The 27,298-nt window shown below is 51.2% G+C and overlaps 1 protein-coding gene across 5 annotated transcripts; it reads right to left on the bottom strand.

The window, feature by feature from the left end:
• Positions 1-630: 630 nt before the first annotated feature.
• Positions 631-27,139, bottom strand: SUPT5H (SPT5 homolog, DSIF elongation factor subunit). 5 transcript variants are annotated; one of them, XM_061139279.1, is made up of 30 exons: positions 27,039-27,139; positions 26,695-26,772; positions 21,067-21,232; positions 17,607-17,672; positions 17,068-17,082; positions 16,496-16,565; positions 16,311-16,379; positions 16,141-16,206; positions 15,817-15,847; positions 15,009-15,077; positions 11,991-12,242; positions 10,777-10,866; positions 10,599-10,669; positions 8,904-9,009; positions 8,581-8,674; positions 8,356-8,492; positions 7,791-7,946; positions 7,545-7,691; positions 6,562-6,708; positions 6,351-6,476; positions 5,400-5,484; positions 4,952-5,071; positions 4,768-4,870; positions 4,557-4,684; positions 4,361-4,466; positions 3,741-3,899; positions 3,254-3,422; positions 2,937-3,140; positions 1,130-1,225; positions 631-1,053 (listed from the first exon to the last, which is right to left on the bottom strand). In XM_061139279.1, the coding sequence occupies exons 2-30, from the start codon at positions 26,767-26,769 to the stop codon at positions 910-912; spliced, it is 3,267 nt and encodes a 1,088-aa protein (XP_060995262.1). In that variant the 5' UTR covers positions 26,770-26,772; positions 27,039-27,139; the 3' UTR covers positions 631-909. The 5 variants fall into 5 exon arrangements, with proteins under 5 accessions (XP_060995262.1, XP_060995265.1, XP_060995264.1 ...); XM_061139282.1 differs by having other exon boundaries at positions 17,068-17,079; XM_061139281.1 differs by having other exon boundaries at positions 26,695-26,844; positions 27,039-27,098.
• Positions 27,140-27,298: the final 159 nt, after the last annotated feature.

The following is a 27,298-nucleotide window of genomic DNA, read 5'->3' as shown; positions in this document are numbered from 1 at the left end:
CCGACTCCTTGCGATTCCATGAACTGCAGCACGCGAGGTTTCCCTGTCCTTCACCACCTCTCGGAGCTTGCTCAAACTCATGTCCACTGAGTCAGTGATGGCATCCAACCATCTTGGCCTGTCGTCCCCTTCTCAATCTTTGTCAGCATCAGGATCTTTTCTATTGAGTCGGCTATTTGCATCAGGTGGCAAAAGTATTGGAGCTTCAGTTTTAGCATTCCATTCTCCCAAACAATTGACTGGTTTGATCTCCTCGCAGAGGGATACTGACTGATTTTCACTTAACTCAAGCATGAGTTAGATGTAACTTTGTCAATCACATGGCAGTCTCTGTTCTAAAATCTGTCCAGTGTCTTCTCGTACATTCAATAGTCTCTGGGGCAGGGAGTATCATTTCCTAGCTGAGTTGAGTTCAGTTGCTCAGTTGTGTCCGACTCTTTGCGACCCCATGGACTGCAGCACGCCAGGCCTCCCTGTCCATCACCAACTCCTGGAGTTTACTCAAACTCATGTCCATTGAGTAACATGAGGCTTAAGTAGGACCATTATCTGCTGAAGACCCCACAGCAAGGTATTAAGTGGGGTCTGCAAGTGACCCCACTTACAAACCAGCACACAAACAGACAGGCCTTTTGAACAAACAGTTTTTTATTGAAAGACTGTAACACAAAAGCAAGCTGGAGAAGGTGGGGAATAAGAAGGTGGGGACCCTCCCCCAGACTCTACTCTGATTCCCATGAATATCAGGGAGGGAGATAGGAACGCAGAAAGGAAAATAAAAGAAATCCTGAACCACCAGGCTAGCCCTGCTCCCGGCCCTGGATCCCGAGTCAGAGCCAAGGGCCAGGGAAGGAAAGAGGGATGCTCTCCATCTGCCAGATTATCTGCCAAAGTCCACCCTGCCTGCTTTTAGGCCTCCAGGAGCTTCCCCAGGAAGCGGAGGTTGAGGATCTTGAGCTGTTCGTCAAGGTCCATGCGGACAATGCCATCCTCGCCATCGATGCTCAGCAGGACACCTGTGGCTTCCCGATCCTCACCCAGGATCACCTTCACCTGGAGGGGGACAATACACAGGGTCAGGGGCCATGGCAGCAGCCCCATGCCCCCACGTCGCCTTGCCCTCCCTTACCTTGTTGTTCTTGGTGGGGGTGATGGGCTCCAGGTGCTCACTGGAGATGCTGACGACCTTCTCACTGTCCTTCAGGTACACAGAGCACATGCCTCCCTGGGGGTGGGGAGAGCCTGGTCAGCCTGGCCAGCGCCCAACACAGGACTGATACTCTCCTGCCCTCAAGGGACACAGGATCAGGACTCATTCTAAGAAGTCACTTTCCCAAGGTGACACAGGGGCAGGGAAGGGGAAGGCTCGGCCTGGTTCCAAGGCCTGGGGTCTGTGGTGCAGAGGGGATGGGGGGGCAGGGTGATCAGACCAGCAAGAGAAGCATCTGCATGAAGCTAACTTAGGGCCAAAGGGAGACTGCTGCTCAGGCCCTTCACTCGTGTCCCACGCTGGCCTTAGCTTCTCCCCAACACTTGCTCCTCCTCCTGGGCCTCTGTCTCAAGGATGGCCCCAAGGTCCCTGGCCTGTCCATTTAGGCTCCTGAGGCTAAATTAGGCTCTCTCCCACCTCCCTCCTTCCCACAGCCCAGTAGTGCAACCTGACCTCCCCCTGGGCTCCCAGCCCCTGATCCAGTCTCACCACACCTGATCCGACTATGACACAGCAACAAGTGAGTTAATTCCCAACCACACATCTGATTCCATCCCTGCTGAGATGCCCACCCACCAGTGTCCTCAGGACACAATCAAAGTTCTCCAGGCTGGCATGTAACCTGCTCCAGCCTCTCCTCTGGCCTCATGACTCACCTTCCCCCTTGACTCTTTAAGTTCCAGCCACAATGAATAGACTTCAATTCCCCACATGTGCCAGGTTTTCCCTCCCCTCCAGACTTCTGCACATGCCCTCTAGCTAGAGCACCCTCAACCCGCTCCCTGGCCATTTCCCTTGGCTTTCTCCTATCCATTCTTCAGGTCTCGACACAGACGTAACCTTCTCCCTGAAGCGCTCCTTGAACACTTATAACGTTGGGTAAGGTGCCTCCCCAGGGTTCACATAGCTCCCATTTCACTCTGTGCTTCCCATAGCCCAGCTCTGGCCATTCAGGCTGTCTGGGGACATGTGAGATCTGTGAAGGTAGGGCTGGAGCTGTCTTCATCTCTAGTGTTTAATTAACTCAATTAATATTTACTGAAAAGCCAACAAAGTGCCAGTCCCTCATCGAGAAACTGGGGCTACTTAGGAAGAAAATACAGATCTGGCAATCAAAGAATCACATATGGGCAAACTAAGCTTCTAGGCAGCAGGTAGATAACATGAAAAAGAATTACACGGACCTGCAAGAGACAGACCTGGGACAGCCCAGGTGTTGCTCTGAAGGATGAGTAGGAGTTAACTAGACAAAGAATGGAGGGAAGAGAGTTCTAGACAAAGGAAAGTAATGAGCAAAGGCCCTGAGGCTGAAGAGAATTCAGTGACTAGGAAGAATGAAGGGTCAGCAAAGCTGAAGCAGGGGGCGCCCATGGGGTATGGGGGTCTGGTGCTAAGCCAAAGCCTAGCACAGAGGAGCACTCAGTTCTTGTTACTGAACTGATAGAAAAGTATGTCAAAAAATAACCATACTCCTGGGTGCCAGTCACTAGATCTCCCAGGCTGATGGGGGCCATGAGCATAAAAGGCAGAACTCCCTGCCTTGTGAAATTTTGCATGCCAAACCTTTCCACATCTACATCTCAAGCTATAAACAGCTACTGGAAGGTGTGGATAGACAGTAAGAAAAACAAACAACAATGAAAACCAGAACAAACCAGTAACCACAGAGACTGGGGACCCCAAAGGAGAGGACGCCTGCCCACCCGCCAGCTGGGGCCTTACTTACCGTGACACTGCGGATGACTCCCGTCTGCCCCACCACCTGTGTATCCAGGTAGGTGTCCCGCACCTTCACCTGGATGTCAGTGGTCACCCAGTCGCTGGAGTTCTGTTCAATGCCTGAGCCCGGCGTGTGCGGGTTGTAGCCACCAGGGGAAGGAGCTCCAGGTGTCATCGGACTGTAGCCCACGGGGCTCGGGCTGGGGCTGGCCTGTAGGGAAAAGGGGATGCGGTTGCTGGGAACAGGTCATTTGGCCTGGGTCCCTATAGGCCCAAGGCCCATCTTAGCCCACCACACTCAAGGACGTGTAAGTTGACCAGTACCTGATATGCCATTGGTGAGGGTGTGGGGTGGTAGCTGGCTGGGGAGTGGGTATTCTGGTAGCCTGCTGGACTTGGCGCCACCTGGTGGTAGCTCTGAGGGCTGGGGCTGGGCTGGTAGGAGCCTTGCGGGGAGGGGGCCGCATAGGGGGAAAACTGGTCTGTGTTGTACCTGCAGAGACAAGGAGCGAAGAGGGTATTAGTTGGGGGCATTAGAAGGTGAGAGAAGGGACTTCCCTGGTGGTCCAGTGGTTAAGAATCCGCCTTGCAATGCAGGGGGCCTGGGTTCGATCCCTGGTCAGGGAACTAGATCCCACAGGCGACAACTAGTTCACATGCTGCAATGAAAGATCCCACATGATGCAACGCAGACCCAATGCACCAAATAAATAAATATTAGAAGTAGAGAAGGAGGTGATGGCAGTGAGGAAGCTTTGGCAGCGGGAAGGTTTTGGCAGCAGCTGATAAGGGCTAGCCCCAATGGACTCACATGGCTGGTGTCCCTGGAGTCTGTGGGTTGTACTGTGGGTTGACCTGCGGGGACGAGGGGTCTGGGTAGCCAGGTGTTTGGGGGTTGGGGGTGCCCCCGTAGGCCTGTGGGGATGGGGTAGGCTCATCATCAAAGGCATACTCATATTCTTCCTCAGCCCTGTTGGGGAGAGAGGTCTGTTGAGAATGACTATGGTGATCACAACAATGTAGCAAATGCCTCCAGGACAGCACCGAACACCAGGCAAAACCAAGGCAACTTCATCCTCACAAAAAGCCCCATCCAGAAGCCTCCGTTTCACAGGTGAGCAGACTTGGGAAACAGATGAGGTTGCCTGTCCAACGTCACGCAACCAGCCACATGATGACGGTCACACACTGTTTTCAGGCCCAGGTCTTAATCCCAGCTCACTACTCTGATGGGAGCTGGCGAAATTACTTTGCCCCCAGCTCCAGCAAGGCCTACCCTCCTTCATATGACCAGCCTGGGGCTGGGAGCAGAGGACTCAGGGTAGGTCACACAGATCTGACCATTCCGCAGACACCCAATGGAACCACTCATGCACACGGGCACGCACACGGGCACACACTCAGGGAACCCGGCCCCCAGCCCCAGCTCACCGTGACGGTGTGTTGGGGTTGTTTGGATCCCAGGCCCCACTCTGGGCAGGAGTGCGGCTGCCGTCATGCAGGGGCGTCTGAGAGCCATAATGCGGGGTGCGGCTGCCTAGAACGGGAGAGAGATGTGTCCATCAGTTCTGTCCTGTCTCCAGACCCCTCCGCATCGCCCCTCATCCCTGTCTGCTGGAGCGCTCACCATCCTGGAGGGGCGTCTGAGAGCCGTACATGGGTGTGCGGGAGCCAGAGCCGTACATGGGCGTCTGGGAGCCATACATGGGTGTCCGCCCGTAGGTCGAGGCCATGCCGCCTGGGCGCCGTGAGCCCCTGTAGACACAGAAAACAAGTGGGGTGAGCAGGGCCCTCGCACCGCCCAACAGCCTTCCTCCCAGCCCTGCCCTGGCCCGTACACGGTGGTGAGGCGCTGGCGGTCCACTGAGATGGTCTGGCAGGTGGAGTGCAGCTCCACGCGGGCAGTGGACTCCGTGGCATCCTTTACCACACCAATGTAGCCTGGTGGGGAGGCAGGAAGTCAGCGGGCGGGCTCTCCTCCCCACACCCCTCCCCGGGCCTCCACACGGCCCCGCAGGTCACCTTTGTAGGGCCCCTGGGAGATGCGCACAGTCTGGCCGATGAGCTCATTGTCTCTCCGCCCTCGGCCCCTGCTCATGCCACCACTGCCGCCACCTGGGCTGCCAAAGCCACCGCGCTGACCTGGGAAGGCAGAATGTCACTAGTCCCCGGTCCACTCCCCATATGCTGTGCCCATAGCCAGGGTCCCTTCCAGCCCCCTCTTCGCCTGACTCCCCCCAGCCTCTGGGTTAGGAGTCTCCTCTGGGGGCCCCCCACCAGAGCCCTGGGCTTTCCCTTCACAGCCCTGACCACCCTGGGCTGTCACTGCTGGTGGAGGGTTGGGGGTCGGGTCGCCCCTGGGCTGTGAGTCTCAACATGTGCAGGCCAGCCCGGAGCAGATAGTGAGTGCAGGCTGAACAACCTCCCTCCTCCACCCCCCAGACACATCCACACCCTAGATCCCCCTCACCTCCAGCACTGGGGTGCATAGGGCTGCTGATCCGGGGGCTCATAGGGGCAAAGCCTCCTACTGTGAAGTTGGTCACATCTCGAGGCTTAGGGGGAGGGACAAGAAGTGAACCGGCAGGCAGGGCCAACTGACAGGTTCCCAGTTCCACACATCCCACATCTGCTGTCTGAACCTGCCCAGCAGCCATCCCTCCCTCCTGGTTACAATGCTTCAATTTCTCTTTAGGAAAACTGCCACCCCTAAGCCACTGTGGGCCTGTCAATCAAAAGGCAAGGAGTGGGACTACCATGTGGTGGTCAGGGATTTAAACCCCCAGTGACATACAAACTGTAAGCCATGGGGATTCGGCATTCCATCTGCAGGGCCCTGAGGAAACCATCTCCTGATCCCAGCTCCTCAGATCCCACGTCTGATTTCCTTTCGAATACCTAGTTCTGCACAACTTCCTACAAATCCCACCTCAGGAACTGTGCTGTCCCGAGACATTCACAGGGCGCCCCGACCCTTCCTTCAGGTCTCTGGCTCAAATGCCACCTCCTCAAGGAGGTGAGTCTGTCCTTAATGTCTTCTCTAAAGCAGCAACCCCCATGCTCTCTATCTCCTTATCCTGGTTTATTTTTCTTCACCATCAGCCCAAGTTGTACTATGCATGTATTTATTTATCTGTTCATCTCCAGAGTAGCAGCACTAGGAGAGTTTTTTTTGTATTGTTCACTGCCACAACCCCAGTGTCAGACACCCAACAGGTGCTCAATAAAACTGAATGAATAAATGGTTTGGTAAATAGATCAGAATCTCAAAACCATTTTTTTCACAATTTGCCAAGGACCTGACACTGATATCTGCCCTCCTAACCCTCCACAAGCCCATTTGTGTCACTCCTGAGGCCAGGGGAGCCCAGAGGACTGAGCCAGGTAGCCAGTAGACAGGGTACCACTATGCCCGCCTCACCTTCGAGCCCCCTGCCAGCACCAGGTGGCGGGTCTTGCAGACAAACATGCCGCCATTCTCCACCAGTTTCTTGCAGTGCAGGAAGGCGAAGCTGCGGAAGAGATGGCGAATCTCGCCTTCCCGGCCCTGGACGGGGGAAGGACAGTCAGCTCGTGGCCATGCCCCATCCCAGATCTCTCAGTTGTAACAGATGGACAAAGCTTATACTCACCGAGTGGGGGCCGTCAATGACCTTGACGATGTCCTTCACGTGGATATTATTCTGTTCTGAGTCCAGGGCCACGGCAAAGCGGTTGTCTTTCTTCCGGGTCACAGCCTGGTGCCTGACAGTCACCACCTTCCCATACATGTTCAGCACCTACAGAGGCAGGGGAGGGGATACCGAGCGGCTGAGAGTGGAAAGGGGTCACGTGGGCAGGGCTTCCCCGCAGTGGGATGGTTCTTCCTATAGGAGGCTGTCCCAAGCGCTGCAGGATGTCTAGACTTCCTGACTCTGGGGCAGGCGATGTTAGGAACCACCCTCTGGGCACCGGGTCAACCAAAAATGTCCCCCATCATTCCAAAACACCCACTAGAAGGAGACTCCATTCTGACTGAGCATCAGGGACCTGAGATGAGCAGACGAGCAAACATTTACATAATAGTTAATGTCTATCCATCACTCTGTGTCAGACGGGTGCTAAACTCTTCACACAAGACTCCACTGAGGCCTCAAAAGCTCCCTGAGATGGGTGCTGTCACAGCTCCCATTTTAGAGAGGAAATCTCAGGCCCAGAGAGAGCAAGTCAGTAGCTCAGGGTCACACAGCAAAACGTAAAAGAGCTGAGACGTGAATCCGGAGTCCAGGGTCCTCAGCGTTTATACTCTGGCTGCCACACCCTCAGTGAGGGGAGGCGGACACCGGCAGTGCCCAGCCCTTAGCCAGCACCCAGTGCCCAGGCACACATCTGACTGCAGGGGTTCGGTCACACTAACGCAGCATGTGCCGCCGCTACAGCCTCTTCACAAGGCGTGACACTGAGGCACAGCGAGGGTACCTGACGTGCACTTGCCCGACCGATGTCACACAGCGGGCCCCGCGTGACAGAGCCAGGTCTGCGCCCGGAGCAGTCTGGGTTCTCAGCCACCTTGCTCCGCCACCTCCCAGGATGAAGAGCCGGAGGGAGAGGAGGCCCCTGCGTGCAGCACACACACCTGGAAGGTCTCCCGCTCCAGTCGCACGATGACGCCCACGGTCTGGGGGTCCAGCTGCACCAGCTCCCCCCATTCGTGCTGGCCCCCGACATCCACACCTGATGCTGTCTCCGAGCAGAGCTGCAGGTCCCGGGGGAGCACCTTCAGCTGTAGGAGATGGGAGTGGGTGAAGCAGGGTCCACGTGGCTCGTTGGCCTGGGTCTCCTCCGTGCACATCCACCCCGCTCCCGGCCCCCCACCAGCTACCTCGTGCATGGTGAGGTCAGAGAAGAGGATGACGAAGTTCTCCTCCACCCGCACGATGAGGCCTGTGTCACCCTCAAACCGACCAGCGATCACCTTCACGTGGTCCCCCATCTTGAAGTACTTGCGAAGTTCCTGGGCTGGGAACTCCAGCATGTCCTGGGGATGGGGGTGAGGACAGCGAGCAGGTTAAGGAGGTCACCACAGAGCATCAGATTCCACTCCATATTCCCAGAAAGTCCAGGCCATAACCCACGCCAGGCTCACGGCCCCAACCGGAGACCATCTTAGGCCACTGGGACCACCCTCAGCCTGCCCCAGAGACCCAGGATATCAGCCTGGACAAGCCTTAAGCCTGGGCCATCCCCAAGACATATGACACTAGGCTACAGAGACCTCCTCAGACCCACCTGGAGACAGCCTCACCCTAGACACACACTGGACAAGTGTCTGGACAAGTGTCAGACGCACCCACCCCCAAGCAAACTAAAACCAGTGACCTCAAGAATATTTCATGGTTTCATCATGCTCTCAACCCAGCACGTACACACGGGTGGCATGGCCCCACCTTGAGGTCCTCGTGCTTGGGCATGATGGTGATCTTGTTGCCGTCCACGCTGAGGATCTTGCCCTGCAGGTTGATGAGCTCGCCCTCGCACACCTCCACGTTGTCCCCGGGCTGGAAGTTGTGCTCCCGCTCCTTCCCTGTGGGGGCAGACACAAGGCTAACCTGGGGGCTGCTCACCGTGGGCCGCCCTCTCCTTGGACTGGGTTACCAACTGTGACCTCATACCTGTGCTTTCAGTCACCACCTCCAGGTCGATGCCCTCTGGCTGGTCCTCAAACTTCTCCAGCTCAGAGAGTGTGGGCTTCACACCCTCTGTGATCTGAGCCCCAAAACAAGAGGAAGAGAAGGAAGCAGATGAAGGTCAGTGGCACAGCCCAGCTTAATGGGCTGGAAAGCTGGTGAGGTTATTCTCCTGGGGATACTCCTTTGAGGATTACCTGGGACAAACCCAGATAACCCACTGCTCTGGGGCCTGGACTGCAGAAGGGAGAAAGCTGGACCTCCATGCTCACTACTACCCTTAGCATGACTCCCTCTGGGACCCTTACCACAGCAGACATGGCAAAGCTCTTGAATAGAAAGCCCTTCCGGCTGTAACGGTTCCCCTCGAAGATGAGGAAGTCACCATCGGAGGCAACGTCACCCCCCAGGGATCTGGAATTTTGTGGGAGAGAGAAGAGGGTGTTAAGAGGCTTGCTGGGCCTCAGTCTCCTCTGCTGGCAAAGGGGGAAGAGGATACGGGATGCCTGAGCCATCCCATCCCAAACACCCACTTTGGGTGGGAGTGACCTCTCGCAAAGCCCGAAGGCCCTGCCTCAATGGAAGGGTACACAGCTCCCACCCCTCTGCACTCTGCTGCCCCCTTCCCTGCTTTATTTTTAATAAAAACTCATTAACACCCTCTGATAAGCTCCTGTTTGATACATCTCCCTAGAATGGCAGCTCCAGAAGGGCAGGGACTCAGCATCTTTCATTCACTATTTAACCGACAATAGTGCCTGGCACCCTTGGTGAGTACGAGCTAGACAAAGTATCAGATTGTGCTAACAGTTAACATTCACATACACGTGACCTCACTGACTCCTCTCCAAAGCCCATGACATCAGTAATATGACCTTCATTTTCCAGGGCAGTGAGAGAATGAGGCTCAGAGAGGGTACACGATATGGCCAAGGTGGCCAAGCCTATGAGTCTAAGAGTAAGGTTCAAATGCAGGGGTTAGGACTCCCAAGCCTGTGCTTTAACTCTACTGGCCTGCACGTGGGGTCAAGCAGGGGGACCCTCAGATCCTGCCTCATGCTGCTAGAGTGGGGAGGGAAAGACTGTCCCCTTCTCAAAAAGGGGAGTGTGTGGAGCAGGTTGGATTCCTCCTGCCAATCATCTTCTTATGCACTGGGTGCATCTGGGGAGAGGGGGTCGACTGTGCTCAGCTGGGCAGGTCTGGGTACTGCGTCAGACCAACAGCTGCAGGGCAGGGAAGGGTCACTCTGGTTTGTTCTCCATAAGGGGATTTCCAGTTGGGGGCAGACCAGTGCTGTAAATGAGTCCAATTCAGGCATGTGAAGTATTAATCTGGCCTAGCCTGGAGGCATTAGCCCAGCCTGGCAGATCAAAAGGCTCATTCTACAATCCAGCCTTTATCAGAATGAAAAACTGGCTGCTCACGCTTACAATGTGTTCCAGAGCAGGACCAGAGGGCAAGTGTCACTGGCTGCTTTTATTTCTCCATCTCCTCCCTGCCTGCCCTCCCCGCTGGAGCCCCCAGCAGCCCTGGGACAATGAAAACCCTGGGGTGCTCCAGAGGTCCACTCAGCTCAGGCGGGGAGGGGGGGACAGAGATGTCCTGAGCAGAAGGGGCTCTGCAGCCCCATCTGAGGTGTCCAGGCGTTAGGAGATCAGGGAAAGAGACTATAAGGCCTGATGTGTGGATAAATCTCATTTCACGTGATACCACTCTTCACACTGACTAGGTACCAAGTGCTATTTTGGGCACACACACATATTAATTCTTCTGAGTCTCAGTGCAATCCTAGGAAGCAGGGGTTACTCTTACTGATCTTTGCAGCAGAGGAAACTCTGAGGCACAGGTATGTTAAATTTGGCTAAGGCTACATACAGTGCCAAGCTAACCACTCACAAACTAAACCCTCGACAGCTCTCAGAGTCCAGCTCTACAGGAGAACCTGCAAAGGGACAACCTACACCACAGATCTGGGCACCCAGCCCAGCCCAAGGACACTCACCTGATCTTTTCTGCATCAAACAGCCTCTGTGGGGGCCGCTTAAACTTCTTCCTTTTGGCAAACCAGTCTTTCTGTGTAGGAAAAGAGACATGGATCGCAAGGTGAGGGATGAGGGCTTGGGCCACCAGCAGAGATCAAGCACTCCCTCCCCGCCCCCAGCAGCACATCCCCACAGTACCAAGCTCATGCGGGCCTTAATGCGGTCGTAGTCGATGCGTGGGATCATCTTCAGGGAGATGGTGTTTTGACTGGGTTCCACGTAATCCACCTGAGAAGTCCAGTCAGGAGGTCAGCAGGGCCCCAGACTTCCCTCCCCAACTCCAGACACAGGGAGGGCGAGGAGATGCCAGGAAAGGCCAGGGACAGAGCATGATGAGAGGAAATGAAACTGCTGACAACTCCTCCAGATTCATTCTCCAGCCTGTCTTCCCGCCAGCCTGAAATTAAGTACCCACTGACGACGTGACAACTCCACCTGGATGTCAAAAAGGCCCGCCAAACCAAGCATAACTGCAGCTAACCTCCTGATTGCCTCCAAACCTGCTCCTCTCCCCACAGGTCCCCTCCATTCTTCCTTTGGCTCAGGTACACAAAGTGGGAGGCATCCTTCACTCCCATCTTTCTGTTACACCCACACCCAACCTGGAAGCAAACCTGTCAGCTCTGCCTTCAACAATTCTGACCTCTCCTCCCCCTCTACTACTGTGACCTCGGTCCTGTCCACCGTCACCTGCACCCCGGACAGCAGCATCCTCACTGGTCTCCCTGCTCCTGTGGCCCAATCCTGTCTATTGCAGGGTTTCCTTAGCCAGGTGATCCTTTGTTGTGGGGGACTGTCCCAGGCCTTGTCAGATGTTGGCAGCATCCCTGACTTCTATCCACTGGATGTTAGAATCAACTCACTTCCCAGTTAAAACCACCAGAAATGTCTCCATTCTGTGTGAAAGGTCCCCTGGGGGTGCCCCTGCTTGAGAATCAGGCTTCCCTTGGAGCCTCCCATCTTACTCCAGTGAAAGGCAAAGTTCTTGGATGGGCCACAGGCCCCACTGTCTCCCTGAGCTCACCTCCTGCTACTCTCACCCTCGCTCACTCCGCTTCACCCAGGGATGGTGCTGGCTCACATGCTGCTCTCTGCCACACCTCTTCCCTGAGAACTTCACATGGCTCACGTCCTCACCATCTTCAGATCATTACCTAACACTCATCCAACACCCACAGAAAATGGTCCTCCATTTCCTATGTGTTCGCAACAAAGTCCAGACTGCTTCACCTAACCTGAGTGGGGTTCTGCTCTCTGACTAATCAGGGGGCTGGAAAGGATAAAGCAAACGGAAGGGAGGATACAACAGAGAGCCCTGGCCTCCACAGCTGCCCCAGCCCAGCCCCAGGCACCTGAGCAATGTCATCCTTGTAGATGCCCCGCTTGAGGCGGACCCAGGATTTGGGTTTCAGGTTGGCCACCTCCTTCACCACTTTGAGCACATCCGTCATCTCCTTGATGGGTACCATCTGCTGGTTCCAGTAGCCGAGCCGCAGGTTGCCCACACCCTCGATGGCCTGCTTCACGTGGGTCTGCTTGTAGGCCTCCACGTAGATGTAACCCTTCACATGCTCTGGTGCCACCACCGACTTGATCTGCAGGGGCTGGAGGGCCAAGTTGGCGGGCACAGACAGTGAGACAAGACTGCCAACTCAGCAAGCTCTCTTCCAGGGATTTATCCCACAGAAACATGCTGTGCAACGACCCCATCACAAGGATGTTCACTGCAGTTATTATCATAGAGAAAAAAGGTACTTAGAGGTTAATTTACATCTGTCAACACCAGCTTAAAAATTTTTTCAAATCAATAACTTAAATTTCCACCTTAAGAAAATAGAAAAGAAAGAGGAAATTAATCCCAAAGCAAGCAGAAGAAAGAAACAATAAAGATCAGACTGGAAATAAGTGAAACAGAGGTTAGAAAAATAGGGAAGACCACTGAAGGTGGTTGCTTGGAAAGATCAACAAATTTGACCAATCTTTAGCCAGACTGACCAAGGGAAAAAAAGAGAAAAAACTCAAATTACCAAAATCAGGAATGAAAGAAAGGACATTACTACCAACCAAACCTAGAGAATTTTAAGGCATACTATTAATAGCTGCCTGCCAATAAATTAGATGACCTAAATGAAATGAACATTTCTTTTTTGTAGAAAAACATAAACTACTACAACTGACTCAAAAAGAAATAGAAAATCTTAATAGACCTATACAAGGTAACGATTTTGAACTAATAATCAAAAAACACACAGGCACACCCACCCACTCACCCAAAGCCCAGGATTAGATGCCTTCACTGGTGAAATTTACCAAACATCTAAAAATTAACACGACTCCTTCACAAAAGCTTCCAAAAAAATAGGAGGGGGACATTCCCAACCAGTCCTATGAATCCATTATTACCCTGACACCAAAACCATAAGAAAGACAACATAAGAAAACTACAGACTAAATCCCTTATAAACATAGATGCAAAAACCTTCAATGAAACAAAACATTAAATCCAGCAATATATTTTCATATGGTATGTGAACTGCATTTCAATTTTTAAAAAAGCACTAGATTGTTTCAGTATTATTCCTAATAGTGAAAAGTGGAAACAACTTTACATTTCCTGGGCATGGAAAGATGATCATGGTGCTGAGAAAAGCTCTCTGCAGAATGATATGTATATAATACTATTTTATTTTTTAAAATACCTATTAGGTATTAGATATTTTAATATTCATTTAAATATAGAAATTCAAGTTTTTATTCTATGTTTTCCTGGTTTTGACAATACACATCCCCAAAATGGGGCTTCCCAGGTGGTGCTAGCGGTAAAGAATACACCTGCCAATGCAGGAGACTTAAGAGACTTGGGTTCAATCCCTGGGTCAGGAAGATCCCCTGGATGAGGGCATGGTAACCCACTCCAGTATTCTTGCCTGGAGAATCCCATGGACAGAGGAGCCTGGCGGGCTACAGTCCATGGGGTCACAAAGAGTCAGACAACTGAAGCAACTCAGCACACAGCACATTTTTCAGGATGCAGAGAAGACGGGCTGGAAAGACACACAAGATCGTCTGCTCAGTCCCTCAGTCATGTCCCCTCCATGGACTCTGGCCCGCTAGGCTCCTCTGTCCATGGGATTTTGCCCTCGAGAATACTGGAGTGGGTTGCATTTCCTCCTCCAGGGGATCTTCCCAACCCAGAGATTGAACCCACATCTCCTGTGGCTCCTGCATTGGCAAGTGGATTCTTTACCACTGAGCCACCTATGAAGCCAAGGCACACAAATCAACAATAATTACTTCTGGAAAATGTGACTCGGGTATGAAGAGATTTTGGCTTTTATGATATACATGTACCACTTCAGTCCTATCTCAAATGGGGTTACTAGAATCTTGCCCAGGGCACAAAGCAGAACTCTGAGCACATTTCAAATCACGATCTGCACATCTTGCAACTGTCCACTAGTCCCACTGACACAACCCACTGCTTGCAGGTAAAAGCAATGCACTCGGTCTAACACAAACTACATTCAGTGAGAAAGTTACCAGTCAGCACGACTTGGTTTCAAAACTAACAATTATGCCTCTGAAAACAATTACAAGTACCGAACACAAGCTGTAGAACAAGCCCTGGCTTACAGTTGGACGTGTTCAAAGATAACTTAATTCTAAAGGTGCTGAGGTGCAAACAAGGGGCGCAGAGAGGGGAAGCGGCTTGACCAAGGTCACAGACTGAGGAAGCTGCAGGGGCAGGGGTTCAAAACTCAACAGTCTAAAGACAGACCTGTGCCGTTCCTGCAGCATCTGCGGCCCTGCATGCAGTCGGCATTACTTCACGTTTTGTGTGCTGCACGTAAGTGGGCCCTGAAGGGGCAGGGACCAGCTCTGGCATGGTCATTGCTATACCCTCAGCATCTCTGAATGCCGGGACCAGCCCAGAGGAGGGGCTCAATGGACTCTGATAACACTGAAAAAGGGAAGAAAGGAATTCTCCTGACAGGCCTGTTCTGTGATGCACTTAGCCACACTGCCCTCTGCTAGGGCTCTCAACCAAACAGTAAGAGGGTGACAGCTGCCCACCAGGGTGGGTGAACAGGAAGAACTCACCCTCAGGCAGAAAAGGCTCAGGAAGCTAGATGGCTGCCTTTCATAGGGGTGCAGGGAACTCTGCCAGAAATGCAGAGAGAATGAAGACGGCACCTCGACAGGCACAAAAGAACCCTTCAACCCAGAAAGGGGTCATTTTCTAGCTGAAGCAGCTCCCTTAACAGGCAGTGCTGCTCAGCTGGGGTACCTGGTACCCCTGAACCTGTTCTGTCTCTCACTCTGGGCTCTACCCGTCTCTCACACTGAGGCTGCCTGCCTATCCGACTTACCGTGTCTGTGAACTGGTAGGCAATGAACTTGCGCATCAAGGAAATGGCTGTGGCCCGTTCCTCCCCAATCTGGAAGAATAAAGGCAGGCTTAAGAGAAATGACAAGATGGAGAACAGGACACAGAAAAGTGGGCAGGAGAGAGCAGTAAGGAAGACAGACTCAGGGTGGGCAGGTAGGGGTATGGGATTAAGAGCTACAAACTACTATGTATAAAATAAAATAAAGCTATAAGGATATACTGCACAGCACAAGGGACACAGCCAATTTTTATAATAAGTATGAAAGCAGTATCTTTAAAAATTGCAAATCACTATGTTGTACACCTGAAATTTACATAATATCGTAAGTCAATTACATCTCAATTAGAAAAATAAAGAAAGACAGTGTCATTGGGCAAAAGATAAAGTAAGAGAGCAGGAATTTTCCTGGCTGTCCAGTGGTTAAAAAGGACTCAGTGCTCTCACTGCCAGGGGCCTGGGTTCAATCCCTGGTTGAACTAAGACTGCACAAACTACACGGTGTGGTCAAAAAAAACCACAAAAACAAACCAGGAAAGAGAGAAGAACAAGAGAGATGGAGGGGTTAGAGGGCAAAAGGCATAGACAGCAGGAAAACCTCACTAAGTGAGGGAGAGGGGAGGGGATGAAGAGGGTGGGGGAAGGAGAGAGAAGGATGTAGAGGCAGAGAAAGAAGGACCAAGAGACTGACAGGTCAAGGAGACCCGGGAAGGACAGAAAGTGAGTTCCCCTGACAAGGCCGCTTCTCCAATCCTCTGCCTCCCTCAAGCCATGAGGCCAGGGCACACACCTTACATTTGACAGTCCACAGATTGGGATCCCTGACAGGAGAGGAAAAAGAAGCCCTTTAGTAAAACTATCTCCTCATGGGAAACATACAAATCACCACACCCACCCCTCTTCCTCTCCCTCCACACCCTCTCCCTTCTCCATCCTGCCATCCATAGGCAGAAGGAAGGAGAGAGAAAAGCGCCTACTTGCCATTCCCTTCTTTCCCCACCAGCCACCACTCCACCTGTGCAACTCCGTGACCTGATTCACTTCAGGGAGTGAGCCATGTTGGAACATCACCCCATAAAAATTCCCACCTAAGCCCTCCTGTCCACCCTCTTACTTGACTCCTGGGAGCAGCTGCTGCTGGGTGATGTCATCCGAGAGCTCATCAGACCCTCCATACACCCTGGAGAGAAAGGGGCAGTCAGGCAGGAAGGGGTCTGACAGACCCAGACCCTTCTAAGAGACCACATGCTCCCAGCCCCACCCCGGCCCAGCACACGCCCTTACGTCTCTCCCACAGATGACTTGGCGTATTTCTTCATGTAATACTCGCCCAGTTCTTCTTCTCGCTGGTCCCTGGGGTGTGTGAGAGAAAGCGAATGAGAATGGAAGGTTGAGGAGAGAAGGGTGGGCTGACCTGCCCCCAGATCTCCCCATGGAAGCCGGTCTCACCCTTTCCCATCTCAGCTCACCTCCAGAGGTTTTGCAGGCGGCGAGCCCCAGACCGGTCTTCATCCAGGACAACATTGTCGATGTTGGAGGCTGCAAAGAAATGGGCAGACAGGGTGAGTAAGGGGAGATGAAGAACGGGGGCCTGGAGAAAGCGGTGGGGGATTGGGGGTCAGAGTTGGGTCCTGGGGCAGGAGACACCTCACTGAGGATAGCCCCACCCCCAGCCCCTGTTCTGGTCCACCAGCATCCTGCTCTCAGTGACCATTGGGGGTGGGGCCCAGGAGTTGGGGACACCCAGTTGTTCATAGCCACTCACAACCACTGTCTAAGCACGCCCTGAACTCCGTCCCACGCCACTCACCCAGCCCTTCACCCCTGCAGCCCACAACACTCACACACACACGCACACATAAACACACACATACTTTCCCAGGCCAGATCTGGCCCCAGAAGCCCCTGCCTGTGGACCCTGCATGAGGCAGAGCCCCCAGGGCTGGACAGGGTCAGGGGTGAGGGAGGGTGTCACGGGCAGGAAGGAGGAGATGTCAGGATATGGGAGGAGGGTGGGGAATCACACTTTTCAAACTCTTACCTTCAATCTCTTCTACTTGGAGGAAGAGGAGGTGGTGGTGGTGGTGGTGGTGGTGGTGGTGGTGGGCGAGGGCAGACAAAGTATGAGCCAAATTATAGCAGCGAAATCAACCAATGGGTTGGGGAGAGGGGAAGGGAGGGACACAAGAAGGTTGAAAATCAAAAGTAAAGGCCAGGCACCAGGTGGTTGGGGGAGAAGCCGAAATGTATGAGGTGCACAAAACGGAAAATAACAGGGAAGGGGTGGCACTGGCCCAAGAAGTGGGGGGTATCTTGGGATACAGCCTGCCCTCCGCCACACAACCCCCAGAAGGGATTCACTGGGGCCCTGGGATCCCAGAGTCCTCTCCCCACAGCCCCCAACCCCCCAACTCATGGGCCTAAAAGGAAAAAGGTACAGAGCTGGTCTCTCTGGCAACGACAGAAAGAAGCAAGGTGAGGAGGGTGTGGGGTAGGATAGTGCAGGGGGGTGGGGGGTGGGCTCTCAAGACCCTCTCGGCCACACCCCCGGTGGTCTCCCAGAGGTGGGGCCCCCCTCACCTTTCTCCAGGATGTCCTCTGCTCCATCCTCCCACTGGTCCTCATCCTCATACTCATCATCCACATCTGAAACGGGAATGCCGAGTGGTCAGGGGTGCAGCCAGGGCAAAGGTGACCTCGTAACACCAGCTGCCAGAAGATATCTTCTCCAGACAACAGGTACGACAGACTCCCAGCTTCCAGATCAGGACACTGAGGCTTGGACAAGCGAGGGTCCTGCCCAAGGCCTCAGAGCTGCTTTAAGCCCCAGGGTCAGTTGCACGTGTGGTTCCACCTGACTCTAAAAGTCATCCCTCCCTCCCACCACCCACAGATCCATTTTAAAAACAAGATTCAAATAAGCAAGCAAAAAAGTTCCCTCCTAACTATTAAGGGAAGACTGGTACATAGTTTTTTTTTTTTTTTTTTTAAAGACAAGGTCCATGGTTTGTTGGTTTTATTACTATTCTCTTACATTTCTAACAGCCAACACTTAATGTGAGGGTACCAAGTGCCCTGCCCCTCCTCTGAGTATTTGCCAGATTACTCACTGAATCTTCCTGGCCACCCTAAGGGAGGTACCACCATCCTTCTAATTTCACAGTAAGGGATCCAAGACACAAAGAGGTCATCTAACTTGTCCAAAGGCGCTAAACTGGTACCTGAGAAGCAATCTGGCTCCAGGGTCCATGCACTTAACCTCTTCGCTAGTTACATATATTCTTTTGCATGTATCAAACACTACACTAAAAACTTAACATGACAAAAAATTCTGAAGTGTACAGAAGATGTAAGTGTTCAGTGAGTCTCCCTCCCATTTCTAAGCCCTTTCAGTCCCCTTTCCCAGATGCAACTGTGTGACCAGCTTCTAGTCTAGAGATAATCTGGCCACACATAAGAAATGCCTATAAACCCCCCCACAACTATTTCCCCTCCACACAGTTTTTTAAACCATTTCTGTCTCACCCTTTCTTTAAGCAATAAGACTAGCTTGGAGCTCTTCCACAGCAGCACATGCCTCGAATGCTGCCTGATTATCGGCCCTGTAGTTCATCATGCTGTTGCTGTTTAATTGCTAAGTCATGTCGGATTCCTTTGCAACCCCATAAACTGTATCCTGCTCCTCTGTCCATGGGATTTCCCAGGCAAGAATACTGGAGTGGACTGCCCTTTCCTTCTCCAGAGGATCTTCCTGACCCAGGGATCAAACTCGCGGCTCCTGCATTGCAGGCGAATTCTTTACTGCTGAACCACCAGGGAAGCCCGGAGTTCACTGTACCAGGCCCTAATCATCAGTGCACACTCAAGTCACCATTTGCAGCTGCTCACCAGACTGCAGCAAGCATCTGTTCTCGTATCTTTACGTACCCGGGGGTGAATTCCTCAGAGGGAACTGCTGGTTCTGAGGGTCCCTGCATGGTGAGTGTTAATGGGCACTGCCACATAGCTTTCCCACTGCAGTACCCAGTGACACTCCCACCGCCACTAAGTGGGTGTTCCTAGTGACCACCATCTGTGTCAGATGGCATGTTATCCACTCTCTTGATCTGAGCCCATGTGCTAAGACCTTTTCTCTAAGCAAGGACTCCCTCCCCCTCAGCCTTTGAGAAAAGGCCTGAAGCTCTCGGAGAACCAGGAATACCCAGGGCATCTCCTGCCCTTCTGTTCCCTGGTTTCCTCCCCGGTAAGAGGGTCCCAAGAAAATGAGGGGTGGCATTCCAAGTTACTCCCCTTTGCCTAGACATAAGCAACAAGCACAGAGACAAGCATCGCTTGTACAGATAGTGGGAGTATCAAGTGGTGTCATCTTTCTGGGAGCTTATATTTGGCCAAAGGTATCAAAAAGCTTTAAAAAAATAGGTATCCCCTTTGTCCAGCAGTTTGACTTAGGGATTTACCATGTAGAAAATCTGCAGGGTCTATGTTAGATGAAAAAACTGCATCTTCATTTTCACTAATCTCTAAGTATTTACATCTATCATGAACAATGGCAACAAACCACAGCAGTGTTAAGCAGTGAAGTCTGGTACTTTCATAGCATAGTATAACTACAAATATCTCAAAATATTACTCACAGTCATTGCTACTTCAAAATTAGATTTTTTTTTTTTCAAAATTAGATTCTTAACAGATCCTCCATTAAACCTTGCTTTTTCAATGTGTTAAAATAAGCAGCACATACATCACAGTGTTCTTTTTTTCGGCTGCATTGCACAGCATACAGAACTTCCCCAATTAGGGATTGAACCTACACTCCCTGCAGTGGAAGTGCAGAGTCTTAACCATTAGCCCACCAAAGAAATCCACATTACAATGTTCTTTTAATATTTAGATACCGTACTTCACTATAATTGTTTTCTTTGGAATCCTATGTAGTTTTTTAAAATGCATTTCACAACATGATTCTGAGAAGGGTTAGGGACTCACACTTCCATAGGCTTCACCAGACTCTAAAAGGGGCCACAGCACAAAAAAAGATTAAGAACTCCTAGCCAAGGTAATAACTTGCATATCTGTGTTTAGATATACATGGAGCTATTCACGGCAATGCTGCTCACACTGCTGAGAATTACACACAGCTTCAACATCCACCGAGAGACTGGCTCCACAAAGCACATTTTAGAATGGAACACTAAACAGCCATCAGAAAAAACATATTTCTGTGATGATGATACTAACAGTCAAAATGTACTGAGGACCTGCCAAATGTTCAGAAAACTTTCCTTACATTTAACTGAACTCATTTAACCTAAGCTGTCTACATTATATACACCTCCACAATCGTTGAACAGAAAAGCAGTTACAGAACAGTTAGATACGATGTGGGCCCACGTAACATGAATAAATAACCACCCTGTTTTCTGAGGGCATACTGCAGGCTGGCCATTACATTTTGGGTTGCCACCAACTTGATGTGCTTTACATGCTTGATCCCCCAAATCCCTGAAAAAATCCCTGCTGAAGTAGGCGGACCTGCCCGCTGCCCTGTACAGAACAGGAAAGAGGCTGAGAGAGACAGGCAGCCACTTGCCCAGGGCCCCTGGGGAAAACAGCAGAGCCAGGCCAAGATCTGTCTGCCTCCACTGCCCTGTCTAGCTGCCTACTTCTAGGTCACCTGAGCTTTTCAGGACTAGCACGACATATTGTTAGTTTTTAAAAACATGACAATGGTATTTTAATTCTGTGTTTTAAAAGGATCTATTTTATAGGTTATTCAGAGGAATATTTGGGGGTAAAACTATGTATTTGAGATTTGCTTCAGCATCTTCTGGTAGTGGGTGGGAGTGAGGAGGAATACACAAAACCAGTGCGGCACTGAGCTGCTCACTACTGGAGGCACACAGGGCACCATATACGGTCCTACCGCTGCATGTCTGACATTTACCGAAAGAAAAAGTTCAACAGGTCTAGTACACTGGAGAGACAGAACCGAAGGTGGAAGTCCAGCGTCTGCTCAGCACTCGCCGGCCCTATCACATACCAGCCTCATCCAGGATGAAGCCGCCGTGGCGGGGTTTCTTGGGGGGCCGGTCGTCATCTTCCTCCTCCTCTTCCTCATCATACTCTTCCTCCTCTTCCTCCTCCTCTTCCTCCTCGGGCTCTTCCTCCTTCTCACTGCCCGCTGCACTCCGCCGCTCCTCCTCTACCTGCAGGGTCAGGGAGGGTTGGAACCAGTGTTCTGAACCCCCCAAATCCAGACACCGTGCTCTCCATCCCTAAATCTGACCTCAGCTCTACCTGGCCGATCACCGGCGCCTCTCCTCTATGAACACGCCTTTCCACCCTGGTCGGGCCTCCCTGGTAGCCATCCTATCTCAGTGATGGCACCACCATCCACCCAACCAGTATCTGGGAGCCGACCCGGGCTCCCCCTCCCCTAGACCTCCTTGCTAGCCTCTGCCGAGCTTTTGAACACTATCTCTCCTTTAGGCTTGATCCTTGGTTCCTGTCTTTCTCTACACTATGACTCCCCCAGGCCATCTCATCCACTCCCTTGGCTGTGGTGACATCTCTGTGACAATGACTCCCATATCTGTTTCCAGTCTACACTGCTTGCCAAGGTCATCGATCACCTTCCATAGCTAATTCTGTGGATAGTCTCTGGTCCTTATCCGTAAGACTTCTCACCCCACTGACTTCTCTCTCCCTAAGGAAATGCTCTACCCTTGGTATCTGTCGCATCACTCTCCTGGTTTTTCTCTAACCTCTCCACCTGCTCCTCTGCAGGCTCCCCTTACTGTAGGGCTCACCCCTCAAATGCTGGCATCAGTCACCAGGGTTCAGCCAAAGGCCCACTTTCCTTCTCCCTCTATGCACTCTCTCTTTCTGGCCCTTTTATCTTCCATGATCTCACTTCCTGTCTCTGTAGATGACAACCCCATCTGTCTCCAGTCCCTAACTTTCTCCCAGAACTAGACACCCTCATGTGCCAACAGCCTCCTGGATACCTTCCCCTGATGTCCTCTGAGCCCTTCACATTCACCATGTCACGAACTGGCCTCAGGGTCTTTCCCTAGACCCATGCTAGCCTCTTCTAGCTCCCGCTAGGCACCAAACTCTTGATCTTTCTACTTTCTGAACATTATCTCTTCAATCTGTCCCTTCTCCATCCCGAGTCCCCTAGCCTAGGCCAGAACACTGCCCTCTACAGTTGAATCTTTGCCCCAGCCTCCTTTCCTGTCTCGTGACCTCCAATCCCTCTTTTCATACAAATCACAAAAGGAAATGATTCATACCAAACAGTATCCTCAAACATTAACCTTTCCCTCGTTAACTTCATGACTTCTCGCCATCTCCACATCAGAACAACCAATTTGGTATTTTTCTTTAAATTCACTGGAAATTTTACTGAAGAGGCACTTCTTTCGCTTTTAAACATTTCAGAAGTTAAGACTCTAAAGGTTAGCTTGTTATAAATAGGGCTCCCCAGTCGCTTAGCTGGTAAAGAATCCGCCTGTAATGTGGGAGACCTAGGTTTGACCCGTGGGTAGGGAAGATCCCCTGGAGAAAAGAAATGGCTACTGACTCCAATATTCTGGCCTAGAGAATTCCATGGACTATCCATGGGGTCGCAAAGAGTAGACAGGACTGAGCAACTTTCACTTCACTTGTTATAAATAGAAAGTAACCATAAAGTTAAAAGGAAAACAATGTTAACTAAGTTCCAACATGATACTGTTGCCTCCTGCAGGCTAAGCCTAAAGCCTGTTCTCCCTGCCAAACACAGAGACTAGCAAATTTCAGAAAGGTGTTCAAGACACAGTAGCACTAAAGTGAAACTTACTTTCCATGACCCAAAAAAAAAGATAAGATGTGCAAATAAAAAGGACTAACTGTCTTACTAAATGATTCATTGTGGTTTCAGGTCTTATTTTTATTCCACCTAAAAGCACTTCTCATTACTTCCCACCTGAGAAGCATCCTACAGTCTTGGGAAACTATGATCTAAAACATGAATCTGATCATCTAGTCCCTTGCTGAAAACAGCCAGGGCTCCCCACTGCCCTCAGGTAAAGAACCAGCTCCCCAGCAGCCTGGTGTGGAAGTGCACGTGTGCCCACTGCCTCTCGTGCCACCTCCCCAGGCCGCCCTCCTAAGTGCTAGGTCCAAACCCACTGAACCTCTTACAGCATGCTCTCCTAGCACTGTCCATCATCCATCCTCAGCATAAAAAGCCATCTTCCTCTGCCTCTCGCTCATACCTCTATCAAAATACTCTTTCAGGAAGTGATGCTTGCCCTCTCCCCACCAGGGAGAGTCAGGCACATTCTCTAGGCTCACAATCCTCTGGGCTTCCACCATCACAGCCCTGACCATGTGAGCTAGCTCCCTGAGTGAAAGGCCCAAGACAGCTCAGACACTCCTAGGTCCTCAACACCACTCAACCCAGGGCTGGGAACAGAAGACGACTTTAAAAATACAGCTGCCCCTCAGATAACATGGGAGTTAGGGACTCTGACCCTCTATGCAGTCAAAAATACACACATTACTTATTGGCAGCCCTCCAAATACAGGGTTTCTCAGTATCCACCATTATAAATCTCAGGATTTAACCCATCTTGGACCTGGGGTATAATATATTATTGAAAAAAAAATCCACATATAATTGGACCCAAGCAATTCAAACCCATTGTGTTCAAGGGTCAATTGTTTTTGCTCAAAACAGAATTGTGACTAGCCCATAGTATCCCTTATTTTAACTCAAATCAGGACCACAGCCTGATTTCCAGGAACTCTGCATCATCGCCCTGGGTCAGTTCCAGCAGTCTTCTTTCCAAACCTGGCTCCCCATTCTCTGAGGAGACAGTTCTCACTATTATCTCTGTTACCTCAGGGCTTGAACATGCTCTGACACAGTCCATCCTCAGCATGCCCTGGAGTGAACCATTGGCTTATAAACTATCTCGACCTCAACACAGAGCTCATGAGGGAGACTGTGATCCTAACATAACAGGAACTCAAGGAACACTTGCTGAATGGATGAATAAGAAGGTCACTCAGGGACTTCCCTGGTTAAGACTCTGCCTCCACTGCAAGGGTTACTGGTTTAATCCCTGGTAATGGAACTAGGCTGAATAATAAACCAGATAACTGCCTCAATGGTGGCTCATTATTTGCCTTATCTACCTGTCTATCTAGGGCTTCCCTGGTGGTTCAGATGGTAAAAAATCTGCCTGCAATGCAGGAGACCTGGGTTTGATCCCTGGGTCGGGAAGATTCCCTGGAGGAGGGCATGGCTACCCTCTCCAGGATTCTTGCCTGGAGAAGGACAGAGGAGCCTGGTGGGCTACACACAGTCCATGGGGTCGCAGAGTCGGACATGACTGAAGAGACTTAGCATGCACACACCTGTCTATTCACAGGAGACAGTTCTTTAAGGACCACGTCAACACTTGGCTGTCTAAAAAGCCCAGCCAGGGAATTTCCCTGGTGGTCCAGTGGTTAAGAATCAGCCTCAAAAAAAAAAAAAAAAAGAAAGAAAGAAAAGAAAAGAATCAGCCTCACAAAGCAGGGCATGAAGGTTTGATCCTGGTCAGGGAACCGAGATGCCATATGCCAGGGAGCAACTGAGCCCAAGTGCAGCGAACTCCTGAGCCTGCGTGCACCGGACCCTATGTGCCACAACTAGAGTCCACACTCTGCAACAAGAGAAGCCCCCACGAGCCACAGCTAGGGAAAGCCTGTGCCACAATGAAAACCCAGCACAACTAAAATAAAACTATAAAGCCCAGTCAGACCTATCTCTGGAGGTGAGGAAAGCCCTCACACTGCCCTCCTGCTTTTCCTGGTGAGAGCAGGTGGGCCAGCGGGTGAGTTAAAAGACTGATGTGGAAAAAAAAAAAAAAAGGCCCGATGTAGTGTTAGGGAAGTGAGACTTGCACAGTACAAACCACACTACCACAGCCAGGCAAAAGAACTGGGGATCCTGGTCTCATTACCACCAGGCTTTAACCACAAGCTCAGTGTCTTGAAGCCATGAGTCAGAGGACCAAGGACCCAGTGAGACAGCTTAAAGGAAAGGCCTTTCTTGTTGTCTTCCCATTTGCCCCATTCCTATTCTGGCAAGCTAAAGGACTCCTCAAAGAGCATGACAAGGCTTGACAATCAAATGCCTGCAAGTGGGCAAGCAGGAAACATAAGTAAATGAGGCAGTTCAAGGGAAGCCTATGGCACTCTCCATCTATCTGATGTTTTCCAGAACCCAGGTTATGAAATCTTCCTTTTCTCAAATCTGCATAATGACAAATGGCAATTAATATACTCTGGGAACTAGAGAAATTCCCAGTTTTAAAGGTGGGTGTCAGGGTTTCCCTGATGGTCCAGTGGTTAAGACTTTGAGCTTCCACTGCAGGGGGCACGGGTTTGATCTGTGGGCAGGGAACTAAGATCCTATATGCCATGTACAGTGAAAAAAGGGGAGGGGGGGTGGTATGCCACTTTTTGAGCAAAGGGCTGCTGTGGGCCTCACCTGATTTTTACATAAAATTTTTTACAAGTGTTGCAACTAACTTTAACAATAAACTGGCATTTCTGTAATCACAGTGTCATCTCTTTGTTAGTCTGTAATCATTGCCTACTAAATGTAAACTCTGTGAAAGCAGAAATTTGCCTTGCTCCACTCTCTCTAACACCTAGGAAGTCTCTGGAACAGAGCAGAACGTGCTCAAATATTCATTTGTTCAACAAATGAATAAATCAAAAATAAATAAGAGGCTAACAGCAGAATAAAAGAATATCTACAATCAGATATGTCCCAGGAAATGTCTGTATTTGGTTCCTAAATACTGACATTCAACAGACCCAAAGCCACAGTGATCTTTTCAAAATACTAGATCATGTGCTTCCTTTGCTCAAAAACTTCTCATGGCTTCATCTCACTCAGTTAAGGATAAATTCCTCACCACAGCCGTCAAGATCTGACATGATCTGGCTCCTGTTAGTGCTATGCTGCTCTCTGATACAGGCAAACTGGACTCGTTACTTTCTGACCACCAGAGACACACTCCCAACTTTGCTCTTCCCCCTTATGGGAACACTCTTCCTGCATATGACATGACTCACTCCATCACCGCCAAATGTCACCCTCCTCTCAGATGCACCATGGTCCTACTGAAAGTTCAACCAGGACTGCCTTGTCCCCTTCTCTTCTCTACATTTCTCCAGTGTCTTCTAGCTTAATAAATGACTTACTGATCAGCTATGTTTGTTTACCTTCACCAGAGCAAAGAAAAGATTTTTTTAAAAAAACTGCTTTGTTTACTGGTTTAGCCCAAGGGTTAAGAATAGTGTCTAGCATGCAGTAAACACTAAAAGTATATTTCTCCAAAGACTGAGCATACCCAAAAATAAAAACTAATATTTCTTACTATGTGTCAAGTCCTTCAAAAACATCACTTGCTATCTCACTGTATCTGGAATATCCAAGGCCTCCAGCATCTGTGCTTCTGCTTGACTTGGGCTTGCCTATTTCTCTCTCTCTCCCTCCGGACAACCTGTAAGTTCCCAGAGACCAGAGTTCGTCCTGATCTTCTCTAAGCTCCCACAGGAGCCGTTCTACCCTGGTCCTGTCCCCAAGCCCCATGTCTCCCCCGGCGTCCCGGCCACAGACCTCGGCCTCCTCGCCGTCACTGCTGCGCTCGCTGTCCTCCTCCTCGGAGAAGTTGCTGTCCTCGCTGTCCGACATCTTCTGCTCGCAGGGAAAGACAGCGGCCTCAGAGCAACCCCCAGTTCGGAATCCCACCCCGAGCCTCAGTTTCCCCTAGGGTTTCCAGGGAGAAGAAAAACCCCTAAGCGCACTTCCGGCAGCCTTGTTCTAGTAACCGTGAACCCGAAAGAGAACCTCCCCCCCACGCCACCTGCCATACCTCCCGAGCTCCTAATACAGTCTCTACGCCTCCCTGGCCCCCAGCAACCCCCTGGCCTGCCACCCCGGCCTCCAACCCACCCCCTCACCGCTCTAGCGACTCCTTAGCCTCCGCTACCAGCTGCTGTTCACACGACGCCTAACTAGGATTGACGTGCCCTCTCGCGAGAATCTACCACTTGGCCCCTCCCGCCTAACGCGAGACTTCCCAGGCTCGTCCCCGATGACGTGCCTCAGGATGCCATATTGAGTGTGGCAGAGATTTCTTAAAGTAGGGCGTGGAGCCGACATTTTCGGAGGGTCATATGGGCGTGTTTTAACTCCCCTCTGATCGGCCTTTTCTAGCCAG

This window comes from Dama dama, chromosome 4 (assembly GCF_033118175.1).
Source record: "Dama dama isolate Ldn47 chromosome 4, ASM3311817v1, whole genome shotgun sequence".
Taxonomy (NCBI): Eukaryota; Metazoa; Chordata; class Mammalia; order Artiodactyla; family Cervidae; genus Dama; species Dama dama.
Note: the sequence above shows the minus strand (reverse complement) of the source record. Positions and strands in the feature narration are given on the sequence as shown.